We start from the raw sequence: 14833 nt of genomic DNA, 5'->3' as shown, positions 1-14833 counted from the left end.
GGAAACCGATATCTAACCAACACGCAATAGATGGAAGCCACACCTAGAAACCAATCTGTGCCAAAACAACCACACCCAAAAAGCTTCCAGCAACCGCAACTAAGTACGACCAAGTCGCCACCTTTCGGAAAAATGTAGAACTATAACTCGGTACAGATTTTGAACTTTTAAATATATATTTATCTGGTAAAAACATGTACAAATTCTGTTTTCAATAGTCATATACCGGTTACATAAAAGTCCATTCACATTTTTTTTCTGATAAACACAAAACTAATTTACAATAATCAACAAGTCCTCAACCTTTTTTTTAGATACTTTTTTGGTATCATAAATAATCAATAAATCTTTGTACAGATAATTTGCGAGTCAAGTTTTTACAGAAAATCTGGTGATATGTTTTGATATTTCTTACCCTTCAGGTAATAATCTAACTTAGGGAAATATCATCCCTGGTGATTCCATGCTTACATGGATTGTCTGATGTATACAAAAAATCATATCTTGCCTTAATCTGTTCAAGAAATGAAGTAAGCAATAATAATAATGATGTATATATGGTACCAGAAGGCAAACAGGTGTTTTCTCGGGTTTACGGGTAAAGTATGCGAACCATTGATAATGGTATTAACTACATGTCTGTAATCAAATAAAGATGTTTAGCTGTTGAGGCAAAACTCGAACGGTTCAGTTTTAAACCGTATAAAACATATCTTGAATATTCATCGGCATAAATTCGATTACTGATAGAGAATCTTACGTAGCTATTAGCAACGCTTATTTCATTTCGTAGCCTGCTTTGAAATAGGTAAACTGATAGTTTTAGCGGCGCTGCTACTACTGAGACATTCCAGGTGCATGTGTAAATCAATCGCTTGTTTATTAGCGAACGATCGTTTACAATTACAACAAACACGTAACGGAATATACTGATGCAACGTCATTAAATGTTTCATCATCTGATCGAACGTCGTTAAATTCTTGTTACAATACGAACACTTGTAAAAAATACCGTTTTTATATTTCTCCACGCTGCTGTCGATCTTTTTAACCACATCGTCAATAATTGCTAATTCTCGTTTCGACAGCCCGTCGTCGTCGGCGACGATACCTTCACCAATTTTTCGACTTTGCGTCGCCAGAATTTCCTCGTTGACGACGTCGTCGATTGTAGTCGGCGTCGTCAACATTTCGTCGTCGGATCGTCGATTCTTGACGCACGCCAGCATGTGCGCTTGTAGATATTCTTCGGTGCAAAATTTAGCATTACACCCGCCGCACATGAACTTCCAAACATCGTCGTCGGCGGTCGACGCGTTTTCGTAGTAATCGTTACCAGCAGCCATTTTCAAGCGTAAACAACTCTTCATATGATTTCGCGCGGAATTCGGAGTTTTGAATACTCTATGGCAACCCTTACATTTACAATGATCCTGCGAATGACTGCGATATTCGGCTAAAGTTTCGAACAAATCTTCGCAGACGCCGCATTTAAACGGTTTCACGCCGTTATGAATTTTAACGTGATTGTCTAAACGCTGTTTCGAGTCGAAACTCTGTTCGCAACGGTCGCAATCAAACACATCGTCGCAGTTAAAATGGCGTTTCATATGCAGCACCATTCGACCTACGTCGTTAAACTCCTGAGGACAATGCCAACACTGGAACAATGTTTTCTTACCGGTGTGATCGCGCATGTGAGTGATCAACGATACCATGTGACCGAAACGTTCGTCGCATAAATTACACTCGTACGGTTTGTACGTCTCGGCGTGAACGTCGTCGCGATGAGCGCGTAAATTCACCCGATCTACGAAACTCGCGCCGCACTCCTGACACGTCCACACGTGTTTTTTCTGATGCGCGATCTGAATGTGATGTTCGAGGCCGTGTTTCGTAGGGAATGATTCACTGCATGTTTCGCACACCTGCGGCTGACGATGCAGACGTATATGCGTTCGCAGCGAGATATCGCTCGCGAAGGATTTCCCGCATTCGAGGCAGGAATAATGCTTGCTCGCGTCGAACGAACCGCTCATATTGATGTTCGCGCCCAACTCATCCGAGTTTATATCCATTGTAGGAATCACCTGACCGCTTTCATCCATAGAATAGATGTTAAATTCAGCTGAAAAAATCAAATATCTCATATATTCATTCATCGTTTAAACTAGAATGAGACAAAGCCTAGAACTGAATTTCACCAGTTCACTTTTCATAGCATACCTTGGTCGAGATTGGAATCATGATTTATTATGAGCATCTGCGAAGGCGTTTTACTTTTAGTATCGCCTAAAGATTCTCCGGGTGAACACGTCAAAATCAATTCTCCATCACCTTTCTGTAAGTAAATTTGAAAAGCATGAATTCTCCATACGTTTTTAATATCCTTGTCTTTTCATCCATCTCATTTTTCTGTTAAGTTTTCCTGGGTCTTTCCTGGTCCAAAAATGTCGATACAAACAGCATAGTGAACAATTGATGATAAAATCAAAAAGATTGCTATCACTGATAACACTATGTTATAGCTGAACCGATAAGATAAAATTGGCTGGATGATCATCTATCACTGTTCATTTTGATTATCATTAAAAATATGATCTTGAATTGTTTCATGCACTTTTTTAATCCCTTAAAAAATATGCTAAATCTACATTAGTATTTGAGACCTAAAGCTGAGGAATTCTTACTGTGCTAGGCAAACAGAGCCTAAACTATATGTAGTTAGGCGCCTAGCGCATACCTCGACAATTAAAGTCTGGAATTGGACTTTTCTTAGTAAGTAACCTGACTGTTGTTTAGTTTCACGATCGGATATTTTCACAAAACAGACAAACGTTGGTATAAGCCCATCCGATTATAAAAAGCTTACCACCAACGATTAGGTTACTAACTAGACTTTTCTGGGCTTGAAATTAATGGTACTTAAATATATTATTAATTTAACACCTCCCGAGAATATCTCATACATCCCTGAAGTGAACGATTAGGGTTTAGGTTTTCGATAGGGTTTCCGTCCAGTGAACAGGTGTATAAGGTAGCGACACAAGAAGAATAAAATATTCATATATTTCCATTAATTACTTACTCGTTTAGCTAATCCAAGATTTCTTGGTTTTACGCAATTTTTACGGATTTTCGGCATCGTGCAAAATAGCCTAAGGCCACAGCAGCAAAGCGAAATCACGACTTGTGTCAGTGTGTGGTGAAATTGATGACAGGGCAGCCGACTTGCGACTACCAGAAAATGTTTGGCCTGCTGCTGGCCTCTAGATTTTCCTCTGATTTATCGCGTCAACGATTCAGGAGCAAATGATCAAAACAAAATAATTAAACAATAGTAAAGCTTTTAGAATAGCTACTGCATTTAACACTTAGACCCCGATTAACGCAGGTACTCGCACGGTCAGTCAGGCAGTCATTGAATTGATTGTGATTGGATTGATATGGTTATGGCGCAGCTCAATGACAATCAGCAAATGCTTATTGTAACGTTACTGCGACAATTCGATTATCCGGTACCAACCAAAACAGTGGCGCCATCGTATCGTCGCATTCATCTCGGTTTGATATCACCATGATAATAATAACCAAACCGCCGAGAACAAGCGACCGAAAGAAATAAAAAAACCAGCCGCCGAGAACAAGAATCCCTAAGAAAAAAACACTTTGGAGTTGCGGGGTTTCGAACCCCGGGCCTTCCGCATGCAAAGCGGACGCTCTACCACTGAGCTACAACCCCACCTGACAAACTGAAGGCGATTATTATGATATAAACATGAATGTATAACTACGCGAACGCACCAGGGCCAAAGTTTCTTTTCTTCGGGAGAAGAAAGTATGGTGGCCGATAAGGTATCAAAGAGAACTTGCCTTACGCATTTTGCACTGACTAGTCAAAATCTTTCGAGCTAAGCTCGTAGGGGTGGAGGGGTCTCTGGGAATAAACCTCTAACCACAATTTTAGGGAACCGTACAACGTCTGGTATCAGAATCTACGACCGAGGGACCGTCAAACTTTTCTCTGGTGGAGCGGAGGCACCCCCAATTCAAATGGCACAGTGATCATACGCCTGTTCAATAGCACGAATATCAAAAAAAAAATGATCCCAGACAAAATAAATCGATCCTTAGAGATCGAATCGCCACTGCTTGTTTTTATCCTATTGCGATAGGTCCTGACAAATGAAATATCTAAATACCGATACGTCTTTGTTTAAAATGGAGGCTTGTGGAGTGTTGCATTGTGACAAACTGTGATCGACCCATCGCGATTAGCTTTCCTCGTGGACAGCGTAAAACGACCACTCTTCGCGCGCGCCGCGCATCATTGATTTCTGGATCAGTACTCCGCATGGCCCTGATCAGCCACCATACTGAAATAACTGGTAAGAGTTGTGGGTTTCCCCGAAACGCAGAAAATCTATTGCGATTCGTTCTAATTTTCGCTGCAGGTACGTGCGTCTAGACATTTCACATAGCAATAAATTTTATCATTTTTTGCAGTTTAACCATGAAAATTATCAGGGCTAAAAGATATAGGGCCAGCCTATACCTTCTTTCGTTATCGGGGGAGGCGACCAGTAAAAAAGAGTGGACAGTGGGCAAGAGATGTTCTCTCGGAATTCTTTTTTAATTGATGAACGTATAGTAAATAGGCCTACACGAACGGACTTCCTTCCGTATTGCATAATACCTAATCCCAATTATAAATCATCCACTGAACCATGAAAAAAAGTTTTGTGAAAATCAAATCCTAACGAAAACATTCGATCACAGTTAGAACCGCTAAACGCCTGTAATATCAATGACATATTATTGGATGTAACTTCTGTTGCGAAAACTCGATTGCAATGAAATATATCGGTAGAACACGCGAGTACCGAGGCCTAGGCTGGCTCCAGTAGCCAACTGCGCTGTTCAATCTAGACCAGGAAATATGGCCTCATTTAGCATTTTCTAGATCGGTACGTCCGTAATCTACATGTCGCAGGTGCGCGCCCAGTATATAATTACACATTCAATCCATTATCAGTAGACTTAAGTATTTTGTTTTCAATTTTTTGCATTGAAGAAGCGAAATCAACCTAATTTCTAACTAATCTATGGTAGCTTATAAAGGGCTTGACGCAAAAAAAATATTTTCGTCATAAAGGATAAATTTGAACGAACCAACAACGCACGGAAATTAATGAACCAATGAACAAATGTAACGAAAACAAGGAGAGGGTGTGTGAACTTTGTACTTCGTATGACGGGGTTGGGGGTTGGACATCTTAATTCCTGTGAGCCAGAACAAATCATTTAGTGCATTTCATCGATGATTATTACTTCAACTTCGAATAAGAGGAGAAATAATATAAATGTTGTCAATTTAATGTATCGAAGAACAAACTGTAGTCCAGAATGTATAATGAATGATTAAGTGATCTACGTATATAATTTGTATCTTTTGTATTTTTTGTTCTTGTTAGAAAGATCATTAATGGCTACAGTTCAGCGAACCCCGCACATAAACATACGATTACCATGTTCAACCGATGTGGGATTGTGTTCGTTCTATCGATATGGAGGCTGCGGTAACCAATTAGGCGAAAAGGGTTGCGAACGTATGGATCGTTGTCCGTATCTTCACATCTGTCCCTCATATCTGGCCGGATGTTGCATATTCAGAAAAAAGTGTAAGCTTAATCACAAACTCCTCGATGACCACAACAAGGTAATTAACATTGATCAAACAACTAGGATTCACGAAAAACTAGCCCCCCCCCCCCCCTCCATATAAAGGAATCCATTTTCGGAAGTTTCGAAATTCGGGTTATACATGTAACATGCATCTACCTTAGACACATTTACAGCCCAACAAAACATGCATGGTCAGACTTACTGGCAGCGCGCGGTTTACAATAAACGGTATTATACAGTTAGTTACATCCATTGAACAGCGGTTGATCTTGTGGTTGGGTTCGAACCAGCTCCTTCTGAAAAAATTCATCAACGAATGACATTCGATTGAAATATTATCAAAAAAAATTTATTTGTTCTAAAAAACCTTCAGAAAAAAGCATCTTTATTTTCAAAATCCCTTTTTTTCTTGTGCACGCTTTGGACAGTTGAATTGAAGTAATTTTATGGATTTAAAGATTCCACTTTTCATTTAATATGACACGTATCAAAACTCTACCGAAATGATCCAGTCTAAACGAACCACCCAATGAACATGACGACGATCTAAAACTTAATCTAATTCTTTACTAGGTTGTTTTACGCGTGAAGTTTAAACAAATAGATTCCATTCGTTGCGAAGAAAACGCCCGGGAAATCGTCTCAAAGATTTTCCCGAAAGTTTGCCGTAATTACAACTACGCTGGCGAGGGTTGCGATAGGGGAGATGGATGTCGATATTTACACCTCTGCGGAAAAATGGTGAACCGTATGTGCAAACGAAGCGGTAATTGTCAGTTGAATCACGATCACACCGATCCACACGACAAGGCTATACTGCGTAAATACCAGATCAATTTACACAGAGATCGTAACTGGAAATTGCTGCACGCGAACTTACTCTTTCCCGGGCGGCGGCTGAAGAAGGACCAACGACCTTGCGAGTGCCCGAGAGGGGCTTCAACGAGAGCGCCAGCCAGAACGTCTAACGTAAGGAAATGGTTTTCAACAATGACGCTCAGAGATGAAGATAGGGACGAAGATAGTGATGATTCAGCAACTTCTCTTATGTCGGTTCCAGAATTGTCATTTCGTAAAACCATCGCCGCACAGAGGCACTAAATAGAGCTCTTAGTACAAATAAAGGAACCTTATTGTAGAACAAATTGTAGATATTCAAACTAAGTTTCCGTTTCCAACGATTTAATAAGCCTTTGTTATAATGGTGATTATTCTTATGATTATACGGTAGAGTATATCTAGAACCCGCTTTAATTCGGATCATTTATAAGAAATCTGGATTGAAAATTATGTTAGATGAGCTGGTGTAGGATGAACATTTGGTATGGATAATCTATGTGCCAAGGGTTACTACCAAATTGAGCAGTTTTTAGTTTATACCGACCTCCCCCGTTGTGCGGATGACTACTCTTAAGTCTTCTGTTGTATTTTGATGGAACTTGCTACAACTATTTTGTTAAGTAGATATATGACTCCAGTTGCCCTGGGATCCGGTACGGAAAATTGTAGTTGTAAAGTTGGTACAGCATGCAGCTCTTGAGGAAATCAAACGATGGTTGATTGACGGCTATTATCTCATGTTTATTCATATATTTTATATTCTTCTATTACGATACTTTTTATTGTTTTCTTTTACAACTCTTTGTTGTATAAAGCTAATAATGTTAATCATATATGTATAATGGTGTAATAAAGATACAATTGAATTGAATTGGAACTATGCACATGATGTACATACGAGGGCAACTTTTCAAACTCAGTACGGCATTTCGGGGGAAGGGGGGGGTATGAGTAGTCACTCATCCGCAATGACTGTAACACGTTTCTAGACTCCTCGAGGTGCCCTATGGACGCGCAGCGCTTTCAAGGATTATCGGATCACTCATTACCAAATCAAAGCCGGATCTGATTATAATGGCCGCCAGCGACGACCGTGTCGCAACGAACCACCGACATAAAGCTTGCAGTTACTCCATGCCTAAAGCTTGCAATTACTCCAAGCCTAAAGCTTGCAGTTACTCCAAGCCTAAAGCTTGCAGTTACTCCAAGCCTAAAGCTGAACAACGGAAAAAGCTACGTATATTTTTTCGTTTTTAATGATTTCTATGATTTTCTGTTAACATCTAATCTACGATGAAAAAACCTGAAACTCCCTGAGGATTACCAGCAACATTTTCCAATAGCCAATCCGCTACCTTTACAGCAGTTATGGCTTGGTCCACCGATCAACCACCAGGTTCCTCTTTTGCCGTTGCTGCCGCAGGTGCAACCAATTCCTCTCTTCTCAACAGCGATTTCTGAAATGGACAATGACTGAAATTATCCCAGCCAATAATCGACCATATCATTACTAAACATTTCCCCACTTGTACAATCAACTCGCAATTGATTTTCGTGCGGGTGTTGATAAGGTTAGAACGGACCCGGAATATGAGTAAATCGGAACCACTCGACATGTTGCATTAATACGTATATGCAGGGCCTACAGAGCGGTGGGCAGGGGGGGACTTTGGAAAAGTGCCCTTTTTACAAATACTATTCCTATTTCAGGTTTCTCTTCTCCCCAAAGAAAAGAATTTAAATGCTAGATACGGCCCTGTGACGATAATTGGATAATCAAGATAATAGTTATCATATTTCAAATCGGAAAATCCTAATTACCTTCGGCAGCGACGGCTCCAACGACCATGAAAATGGCGAGGGCGACGAAAAGAGTTTTGGTAAACATTCTGGAAAATAATATTGAATACATACAAAATACTTGTCTTGTCGTAAAACGGTTACGACACATTTCATGCGTATAACATGATATAAAAATGATTACACTTAAAAAACCAGTAAAAATACAGAAATCTGAATATCAGCGACCAGATTAAAATTAACTGTACCTGAATGTTGTTATAGACTTGACTGTGCAGACAATTCAACAAAAAACACTCGATTTGTCGGGCCTTTTATTTGTAACTCATAATCGGTTTTCGCTCGGATCAACGCGTTTCACTAATTTGCATCCGCGCAATTCTTTGGTTTTGATATTTGCATTTCCAAACATTTTGAATTATACATTTCATTATTTCTATTTCGACTGTAAATTTGCATAAGTATTTTGGGTCACAAAACCTTAAAACTTATCTCTAAAAGATTGTTGTTTTCACTCGTTGCCAGCCATCCACTAAAACAAACTTTTTGGTCCAAAAAACAATTTTTGTTCCAAATAGGATATGATATTCGTGGCTCACTTGGAACAAAATGTGATTACGTCAGGCAATTTACCCTTGAATATTTTGGTATAAGACCTTCCTCATAATAACGTAATTCGTGTTGAGGTAAATTTCAAGTTTTCAGCACGTGCTGAAATCAACTATTATGGCCTGAAGACAAGTTTCTTTCGGGACCTTTAAAGTTGTTTCTGAACTAAAAGGATGTTGTTTTTATCGGGTGCTGAAGCAACTAATCCTTCACGAGTTCAGCTTGATAAGTCGTTTCTACGCAAAGACAGGTTTGTCTAATTCTTGGGGGTCAAATTGTGTGGATGATGCAGAATTTGACCTTTTCGCCATGGATCCCTATGCAGTTCACAGAATTAAGGTAACATTTAAATGCAAAAATGAAAAGAATTCAGGCTTACTGCCTCATGAATATAAATATTCCAAATATCCAAAATAGTATTAATGGGTTGGTGCGAAAAGAGTAGTCTTTATGAATTTTAGTTGGCGTCAGGTTGGCGTCAGGTTGGTGTCAGGTTAGCAAAATGCAAATTCTACCTCAATGGAATTCACTTTTCGTGACAAAAAATGATAATTCTATGACGTGCTGAAATTCTGGTTTTAGGACCTTAAAAGAAATTAACAATTTTTGTAGCGCCTGAAAATTTCTTTGCAATTTTGGGTATTGAAATCACGTTGTGCTTAGTTTATTTATTTCATGAATCAGCCACTAGGTTTTTTCTTCGCGAACCAAAACTTATTTTCGCAAACGAAAAATGAACTAATGGGACCTTCTAGCTAGCGTTAACACATCAATGCACCGGGTTTTCTTTTGGTTTGCGTATTTGTTACTATTGGATGATCGTATGCACACGTTCCAACGAAACATATCTTATATGATACATATACGTAGTATATATGCCACTGTAATTATGTAGTTTGACAAGTAGGAAATTTCGTCTGTATCTCACGAAAATAACATTCTCATTGATAGCAAACATGGTATAAAGCACTCAGGATTGGACGCTATTGGTCTATTTGGTAATCAGATTCTATCAGAAACGTTTAAAAAACGCGTCAGTTCTAAATGACCTTGACATCAAGACCATCCTGTATCGCTGCGTGAAAAATGGAATATGTTTCTTTTTTCTACTAACAGGACCAAATAAATGTCAATGTATGACCTTGAAAACAGAACAATGTTTCATCTTCTGACCGCAGATGCACGGATAGTCGGACAACAAATTCTTTTTGCGTGGAGAGAATGTTGAAAAAAGATATGGATGTGGTTCGTTTCAACCACGTATAAGACACACCGAACGCGTGGTCGTAGCCTAAGTCTAACCCAGAGTGTGTGCAAGGTGTGTGCGGACCGGGTTTGGATGTGTTAGAAATCCTGGCGTGGCGACGAAGGCTGTGCACTTCCGATCCAGCTGAGCCGAGCGTCAGTCCAACGAGTCCACCATCAAAACCGGAAAATAGTGCGCAGGGCTTACAGCTGCAGCGAGTTGTTTCATCGAAGATATTTCCTGTACAGTTGAGCGGTATTCTTAGATTCCTCAAACAATCTCCAACTTCTAAGAGCGTTAGGGCCTACAATTCAGAGTTTGATCTTTGGAAAAACTGTAATCGGTGACCCTGAATGAAAAAAAAAATATTTCTGTTAAAAATACTTCATGATTATTAAAAATATGCAAAATATCTCTTAAGCCGACTTAAAACGCTCGACGATTCTAATATCCGCTTATGTTTTGGTGTCATGTTGCTTCTACTCTGCGAAAACAATAAATACAGGATCTATCTTACTAGAATTCACTGTTCTTTACACAGACTTCACCTACCACTACATTCAGGTAATCAAACCGGTTATTACATTCTGTCAACAAAATTTGATAGTTTTCAGATCGGAACAAAGATAATTGCGATATCTTATATTTCAGAATGTACAAGACTTTGTTCGTTGCTTTGGCCGTCTTCATGGTCCTCGGAGCCGTCACCGCTGAAGGTGCGTAAATTCATTTCTTATTTTCTTTCTACGTTTGAACTATGTAGTTTGTTTGAAATTCACGTGATGATTCCTCAAATTTTCAGAGACGGAAGTACATATTGCCAGAAGAGGTGTACCATGTTTCTGCCCAGGAAGATTCGGTTTGGGCCAGGGAACCTACTGGCTGATCGGCGGACCAAGCAGCAACTGTTGTAGCTGGGGTATCGGCAAATGCTGCAAGAACTAGAACGTTTTCAAATAGCCAACAAATTAGCTTTTCATTTGATAATGAAATAATAAGCAGCTAGATCAATGGAATGCAATGTTATTAAACGTAGTTGATTTTGAAGGAGCTTTCAATTTCTATATCTACTTTGTACTCGAGGCTCTGAGTCCAAGAAAAACGTAGTTCCCCAACACTTCACCAGAACGACCTGAGTGCTGTCCACTCACGGTTTATAGGTGGCGCCACTCCCGAATCGAATAATGGTTTTCACGAGAATGTGCGAACAAGGAACGATCTGACTGAAATAATAAACCACGTGTACAGAATATCAAATATCACGATTAACACAGCAATCAAACTTAAAGTCGATATTGTAAAACTAGGTTCAGTTGTTTTTGTATTGCCATTCAATCCGTATGTGGCAGCTGATTCGGGCTACACAGTTTCCAATTGATAAGAGAAGTTATTTTCAACACGTCCATCCAGTTGTTTTAAGTAGGAACTAATCTTTTTTCATAAATTGGAAATCTTGCGTACGGAATCATCCATCAGACCGACCGGCTTCAATCTCGACATGAGTATCTTCAGATTGTGATACTTTCTTCATCACGTGTATGTGTGTGTTTGAATTATTCGACGAATTAAACGTGTATTCATTGCCCGAAAAAATACTATTGCAGTATAGGAAACTTAGTATATGAGTCATCGATAAAGTGGAGTGATAGTCATTTGACGGTACCTCAAAATAACAACGAACAAATAATGAGACAAAAAGTGAAACCATTTTCTCACTGTAAAGTTATTAATCCAGCTGTTTGAATATGACCAAAAATTCATGAATTTTCGATAAAATGCAACAAATGCATAGAATATTCAATTCTCTAAAGAAGTGCGAGACACGCGTTTCCCACTACAAATATCTGAGGCTTATTTTACTCATTCGAAGATATACATAGAGTACTGGAACTGGGAATGAATCACCGAGCAGAAATAATTGAAAGATACAAACTGAAGATGATTGTTTTTTCTATGGATTTTATTGGAAGGTTAATCATATTTCCAATGATAAATCTGGAGTTGATAGAATATGTTAAACATACAGCAAACAATTACCAGCAACATCTTCCAATAGCCAATCCGCTACCGTGGCAGCAGTTATGGTCTGGTCCACCGATCACCCACCAGGTTCCTCTTTTGCCGTTGCTGGCGCAGGTGCAACCAATTCCTCTCTTCTCAATTTTGACTTCTAAAATGGACAATGATGACTGGAAATATCATAATCAACTCCATGTAGTTATTGTCGTGAAAATGTGGCTTTTTGTAAGGAAATCACTCATTACAAAATGTGTAATTCGGAAGCCATTCTATCTGTCACGGTTAAGCGACACTTTGGGCAAAAACCTCATTTTTGAAAATTGAAGAACCAAAATTTGTTTTCTTCGTGCCCAACAATGGACGCGACAATATCAAAATTCAACTTCAAACTGAATCGAACACTTTCCTGTTCGCGTGCGCCGGAGTACTAAAGAACCTATTCGCCCCTCACGTCATCTTCACTTGCCAGATTTTTGTTGCAAACACTGAGGCGTAGGCTTCAGTAGGGAACATCCAATCACATCAGTTGGGATTGGATGTTTCTTGTCGACAAACGAAAGGATAAATCAGTGGGTGATGCGATAAAGTTTTCTACGCAATCTAAGACATGTTATATATTAATTTGGTGATTAAACTGGGATAATCAAGATTATAGTAATCATATTCAGCGTAAAAGCAGAAAATCCTAATTACCTTCGGCAGCGATGGCTCCAACGACCATGAAAATGGCGAGGGCGACGAAAAGAGTTTTGGTAAACATTCTGAAAAATGATATTGAATACATACAAAATACTTGTCTTGTCGTAAAACGGTTACGACACATTTCATGCGTATAACATGATATAAAAATGATTACACTTAAAAAACCAGTAAAAATACAGAAATCTGAATATCAGCGACCAGATTAAAATTAACTGTACCTGAATGTTGTTATAGACTTGACTGTGCAGACAATTCAACAAAAAACACTCGATTTGTCGGGCCTTTTATTTGTAACTCATAATCGGTTTTCGCTCGGATCAACGCGTTTCACTAATTTGCATCCGCGCAATTCTCTGGTTTTGATATTTGCATTTCCAAACATTTTGAATTATACATGTATTAGTGAATATTTCGACTGAAAATTTGCATAAGCGTTAGCAATCTTTTGCCATCTGGCTTCCATTTGCTGGTTTCTATTATTATTATTTGGTTGTTGTTGATTCCGACCACAAAATCTCAAATTCATACAAAAATTATTTTTTTACGGCCCAAGTAAGAAATATTATTGGTGTCTTAATAACTCACTTGAATGTCATCTCATCAGGCATTTTCTATTTCGTTTTAAGGTATAAGTTATTTTTCAACCTAACCAATTAAATGATTTTTGGACCAATTTTCTTGCTGGTGCTGTTATCACCTATCCGCACAACGGGCTGACAACAACTTTGTCATGAATCAGCCACCGTAGTTTGTACGCGAAACGAAACCTTCTTTTCCACGACACTAAGTGTGCGCGTGTTTCGTGTGCGTTTAGGAGAAACTTTCTTGATAAACACTCTATTGTGTGCTTATACGTATACGTATCGCACAGCAGTAGACTGTTAACAAAGCATAACAAATTCATACTATATAAATATTATATACCACTGTGATAATTATGACAATAGGCACAGACTCCGTATCGAGCCTTCCTTTGATACAAAACACGCGACAAAGCGCTCAGAAATTGAACTACGTATTTGTCGATATTCGAAAAATTGAACATTTGTGTCATATTATCATTTTTTCTGATGTGAGAATATATTGTGATGGTTCCGCAGGTCAAGCCTAGGCTGGATACGATCAGTTGCTTGAATGTGTCGATGTGAGCGAGCTTACGATTGGTAAGCGTCGATCTATCTCCAGTTCCAGCCAGTCGCCCATGTTCTACTTTTGAGCAACTGGTTGTACTCAATCGCAGTCATATCCGTCGATGTGCGCGCTCTGGATCTCGACGAGCGACACGCACCATGCAGTTGCTGCAACTGACCGGCTGTAACTAGATTTTGATGTGCGCGGGTTAATCGTTCGGTAGCAACTAGTTGTCTCCAATCGCAGCGTCGATGTGCGCTAGGCTTTAGACTTCCGCAAAGAAACCGAATAATTCAGACTCAAAGTTCACTGCATCAAACCAAAGTTCTGCTGATTTTTCCAGCGCATTTTGTTGTTCGCCGAATATCTGACATATTTGATATTTTCATCGTAATTTGCATTTATTGTATCTCGTATTAAAATCCTTTGTTCGCTATTTGCATTTCCAAACATTTTGAATTATACATAAGCTCATATTTTTAAATATTTCGATTGTAGATTTGCATAAGAGTTTTCACTTTTTAGCGATTAGCTTCCATCTGGCACTAATGGCGAATCATCTCAGATCCATGAAAAAATACATGAAAGTTATTTTCAGCACCAATTGGAACTCTCTTCGGACCGTTAGCAATTATTCAACCCAAGCAAAAGATAATGTTTCTGGCTTTACATCACTTGGAATGTCGTATGATATGATTTCGACAGGAACTTCACTCCTAAATATCTGACCGTTTTGTGGTATAAGCTGTTTTTTTTTTGGTCCTAACAAATTGATTTCTGGAACTACGTTGTTTTTGATCT

General features: G+C 39.0%; 4 protein-coding genes and 1 non-coding gene across 8 annotated transcripts; 2 read left to right on the top strand and 3 right to left on the bottom strand.

Moving 5' to 3' along the window:
• Positions 1–209: 209 nt before the first annotated feature.
• LOC141908695 (uncharacterized) lies at positions 210–3642 on the bottom strand. Its single transcript, XM_074798842.1, has 3 exons — positions 3089–3642; positions 2227–2341; positions 210–2128 (listed from the first exon to the last, which is right to left on the bottom strand). Exons 1-3 carry the CDS (start codon positions 3143–3145, stop codon positions 783–785), a joined length of 1518 nt encoding a protein of 505 aa, XP_074654943.1. The 5' UTR covers positions 3146–3642; the 3' UTR covers positions 210–782.
• Positions 3643–3670: 28 nt separating this feature from the next.
• Trnaa-ugc (transfer RNA alanine (anticodon UGC)) lies at positions 3671–3742 on the bottom strand. The gene has a single exon. It is a non-coding gene; the product is annotated as a tRNA-Ala (tRNA).
• A 542-nt stretch (positions 3743–4284) lies between these two features.
• LOC141908647 (uncharacterized) lies at positions 4285–7385 on the top strand. 2 transcript variants are annotated; one of them, XM_074798766.1, is made up of 3 exons: positions 4285–4388; positions 5475–5719; positions 6259–7385. In XM_074798766.1, the coding sequence occupies exons 1-3, from the start codon at positions 4355–4357 to the stop codon at positions 6784–6786; spliced, it is 807 nt and encodes a 268-aa protein (XP_074654867.1). In that variant the 5' UTR covers positions 4285–4354; the 3' UTR covers positions 6787–7385. The 2 variants fall into 2 exon arrangements, with proteins under 2 accessions (XP_074654867.1, XP_074654868.1); XM_074798767.1 differs by lacking the exon at positions 4285–4388 and adding an exon at positions 5171–5229 and having other exon boundaries at positions 6259–7384.
• A 378-nt stretch (positions 7386–7763) lies between these two features.
• On the bottom strand, positions 7764–13247 carry LOC141908886 (delta-actitoxin-Avd1c 4-like). 3 transcript variants are annotated; one of them, XM_074799150.1, is made up of 3 exons: positions 13120–13226; positions 12893–12960; positions 7764–7982 (listed from the first exon to the last, which is right to left on the bottom strand). In XM_074799150.1, the coding sequence occupies exons 2-3, from the start codon at positions 12957–12959 to the stop codon at positions 7846–7848; spliced, it is 204 nt and encodes a 67-aa protein (XP_074655251.1). In that variant the 5' UTR covers position 12960; positions 13120–13226; the 3' UTR covers positions 7764–7845. The 3 variants fall into 3 exon arrangements, 2 of the variants coding, with proteins under 2 accessions (XP_074655251.1, XP_074655252.1); XM_074799151.1 differs by lacking the exons at positions 12893–12960; positions 13120–13226 and adding exons at positions 8347–8414; positions 8574–8664; XR_012619644.1 differs by lacking the exon at positions 7764–7982 and adding an exon at positions 12140–12350 and having other exon boundaries at positions 13120–13247.
• Positions 10832–11141, top strand: LOC141909105 (delta-stichotoxin-Sgt2a-like). Its single transcript, XM_074799476.1, has 2 exons — positions 10832–10896; positions 10983–11141. The coding sequence occupies exons 1-2, from the start codon at positions 10833–10835 to the stop codon at positions 11123–11125; spliced, it is 207 nt and encodes a 68-aa protein (XP_074655577.1). The 5' UTR covers position 10832; the 3' UTR covers positions 11126–11141.
• Positions 13248–14833: the final 1586 nt, after the last annotated feature.

Source organism: Tubulanus polymorphus, chromosome 7 (assembly GCF_964204645.1).
Source record: "Tubulanus polymorphus chromosome 7, tnTubPoly1.2, whole genome shotgun sequence".
Classification (NCBI taxonomy): Eukaryota; Metazoa; Nemertea; class Palaeonemertea; order Tubulaniformes; family Tubulanidae; genus Tubulanus; species Tubulanus polymorphus.
The sequence above is the reverse complement of the archived record's forward strand: the minus strand, read 5'-3'. Positions and strand labels throughout refer to the sequence as shown.

Bases quoted from the DNA above. Each gene is read 5' to 3' on its own strand.
- LOC141908695 (XM_074798842.1), bottom strand. From the start codon at position 3,145: ATGCCGAAAATCCGTAAAAATTGCGTAAAACCAAGAAATCTTGGATTA. The intron at 2,342-3,088 runs GTAAGTAATTAA...ATTTACTTACAG, and splicing joins ATCTTGGATTAGCTAAACGA to AAAGGTGATGGAGAATTGAT. The intron at 2,129-2,226 runs GTATGCTATGAA...TGATTTTTTCAG, and splicing joins TGATTCCAATCTCGACCAAG to CTGAATTTAACATCTATTCT.
- LOC141908647 (XM_074798766.1), top strand. From the start codon at position 4,355: ATGGCCCTGATCAGCCACCATACTGAAATAACTG. The intron at 4,389-5,474 runs GTAAGAGTTGTG...TGTTCTTGTTAG, and splicing joins CCACCATACTGAAATAACTG to AAAGATCATTAATGGCTACA. The intron at 5,720-6,258 runs GTAATTAACATT...ATTCTTTACTAG, and splicing joins TCCTCGATGACCACAACAAG to GTTGTTTTACGCGTGAAGTT.
- LOC141909105 (XM_074799476.1), top strand. From the start codon at position 10,833: ATGTACAAGACTTTGTTCGTTGCTTTGGCCGTCTTCATGGTCCTCGGA. The intron at 10,897-10,982 runs GTGCGTAAATTC...TCAAATTTTCAG, and splicing joins CGGAGCCGTCACCGCTGAAG to AGACGGAAGTACATATTGCC.
- LOC141908886 (XM_074799150.1), bottom strand. From the start codon at position 12,959: ATGTTTACCAAAACTCTTTTCGTCGCCCTCGCCATTTTCATGGTCGTT. The intron at 7,983-12,892 runs GTAATTAGGATT...TGTCCATTTCAG, and splicing joins TGGAGCCATCGCTGCCGAAG to AAATCGCTGTTGAGAAGAGA.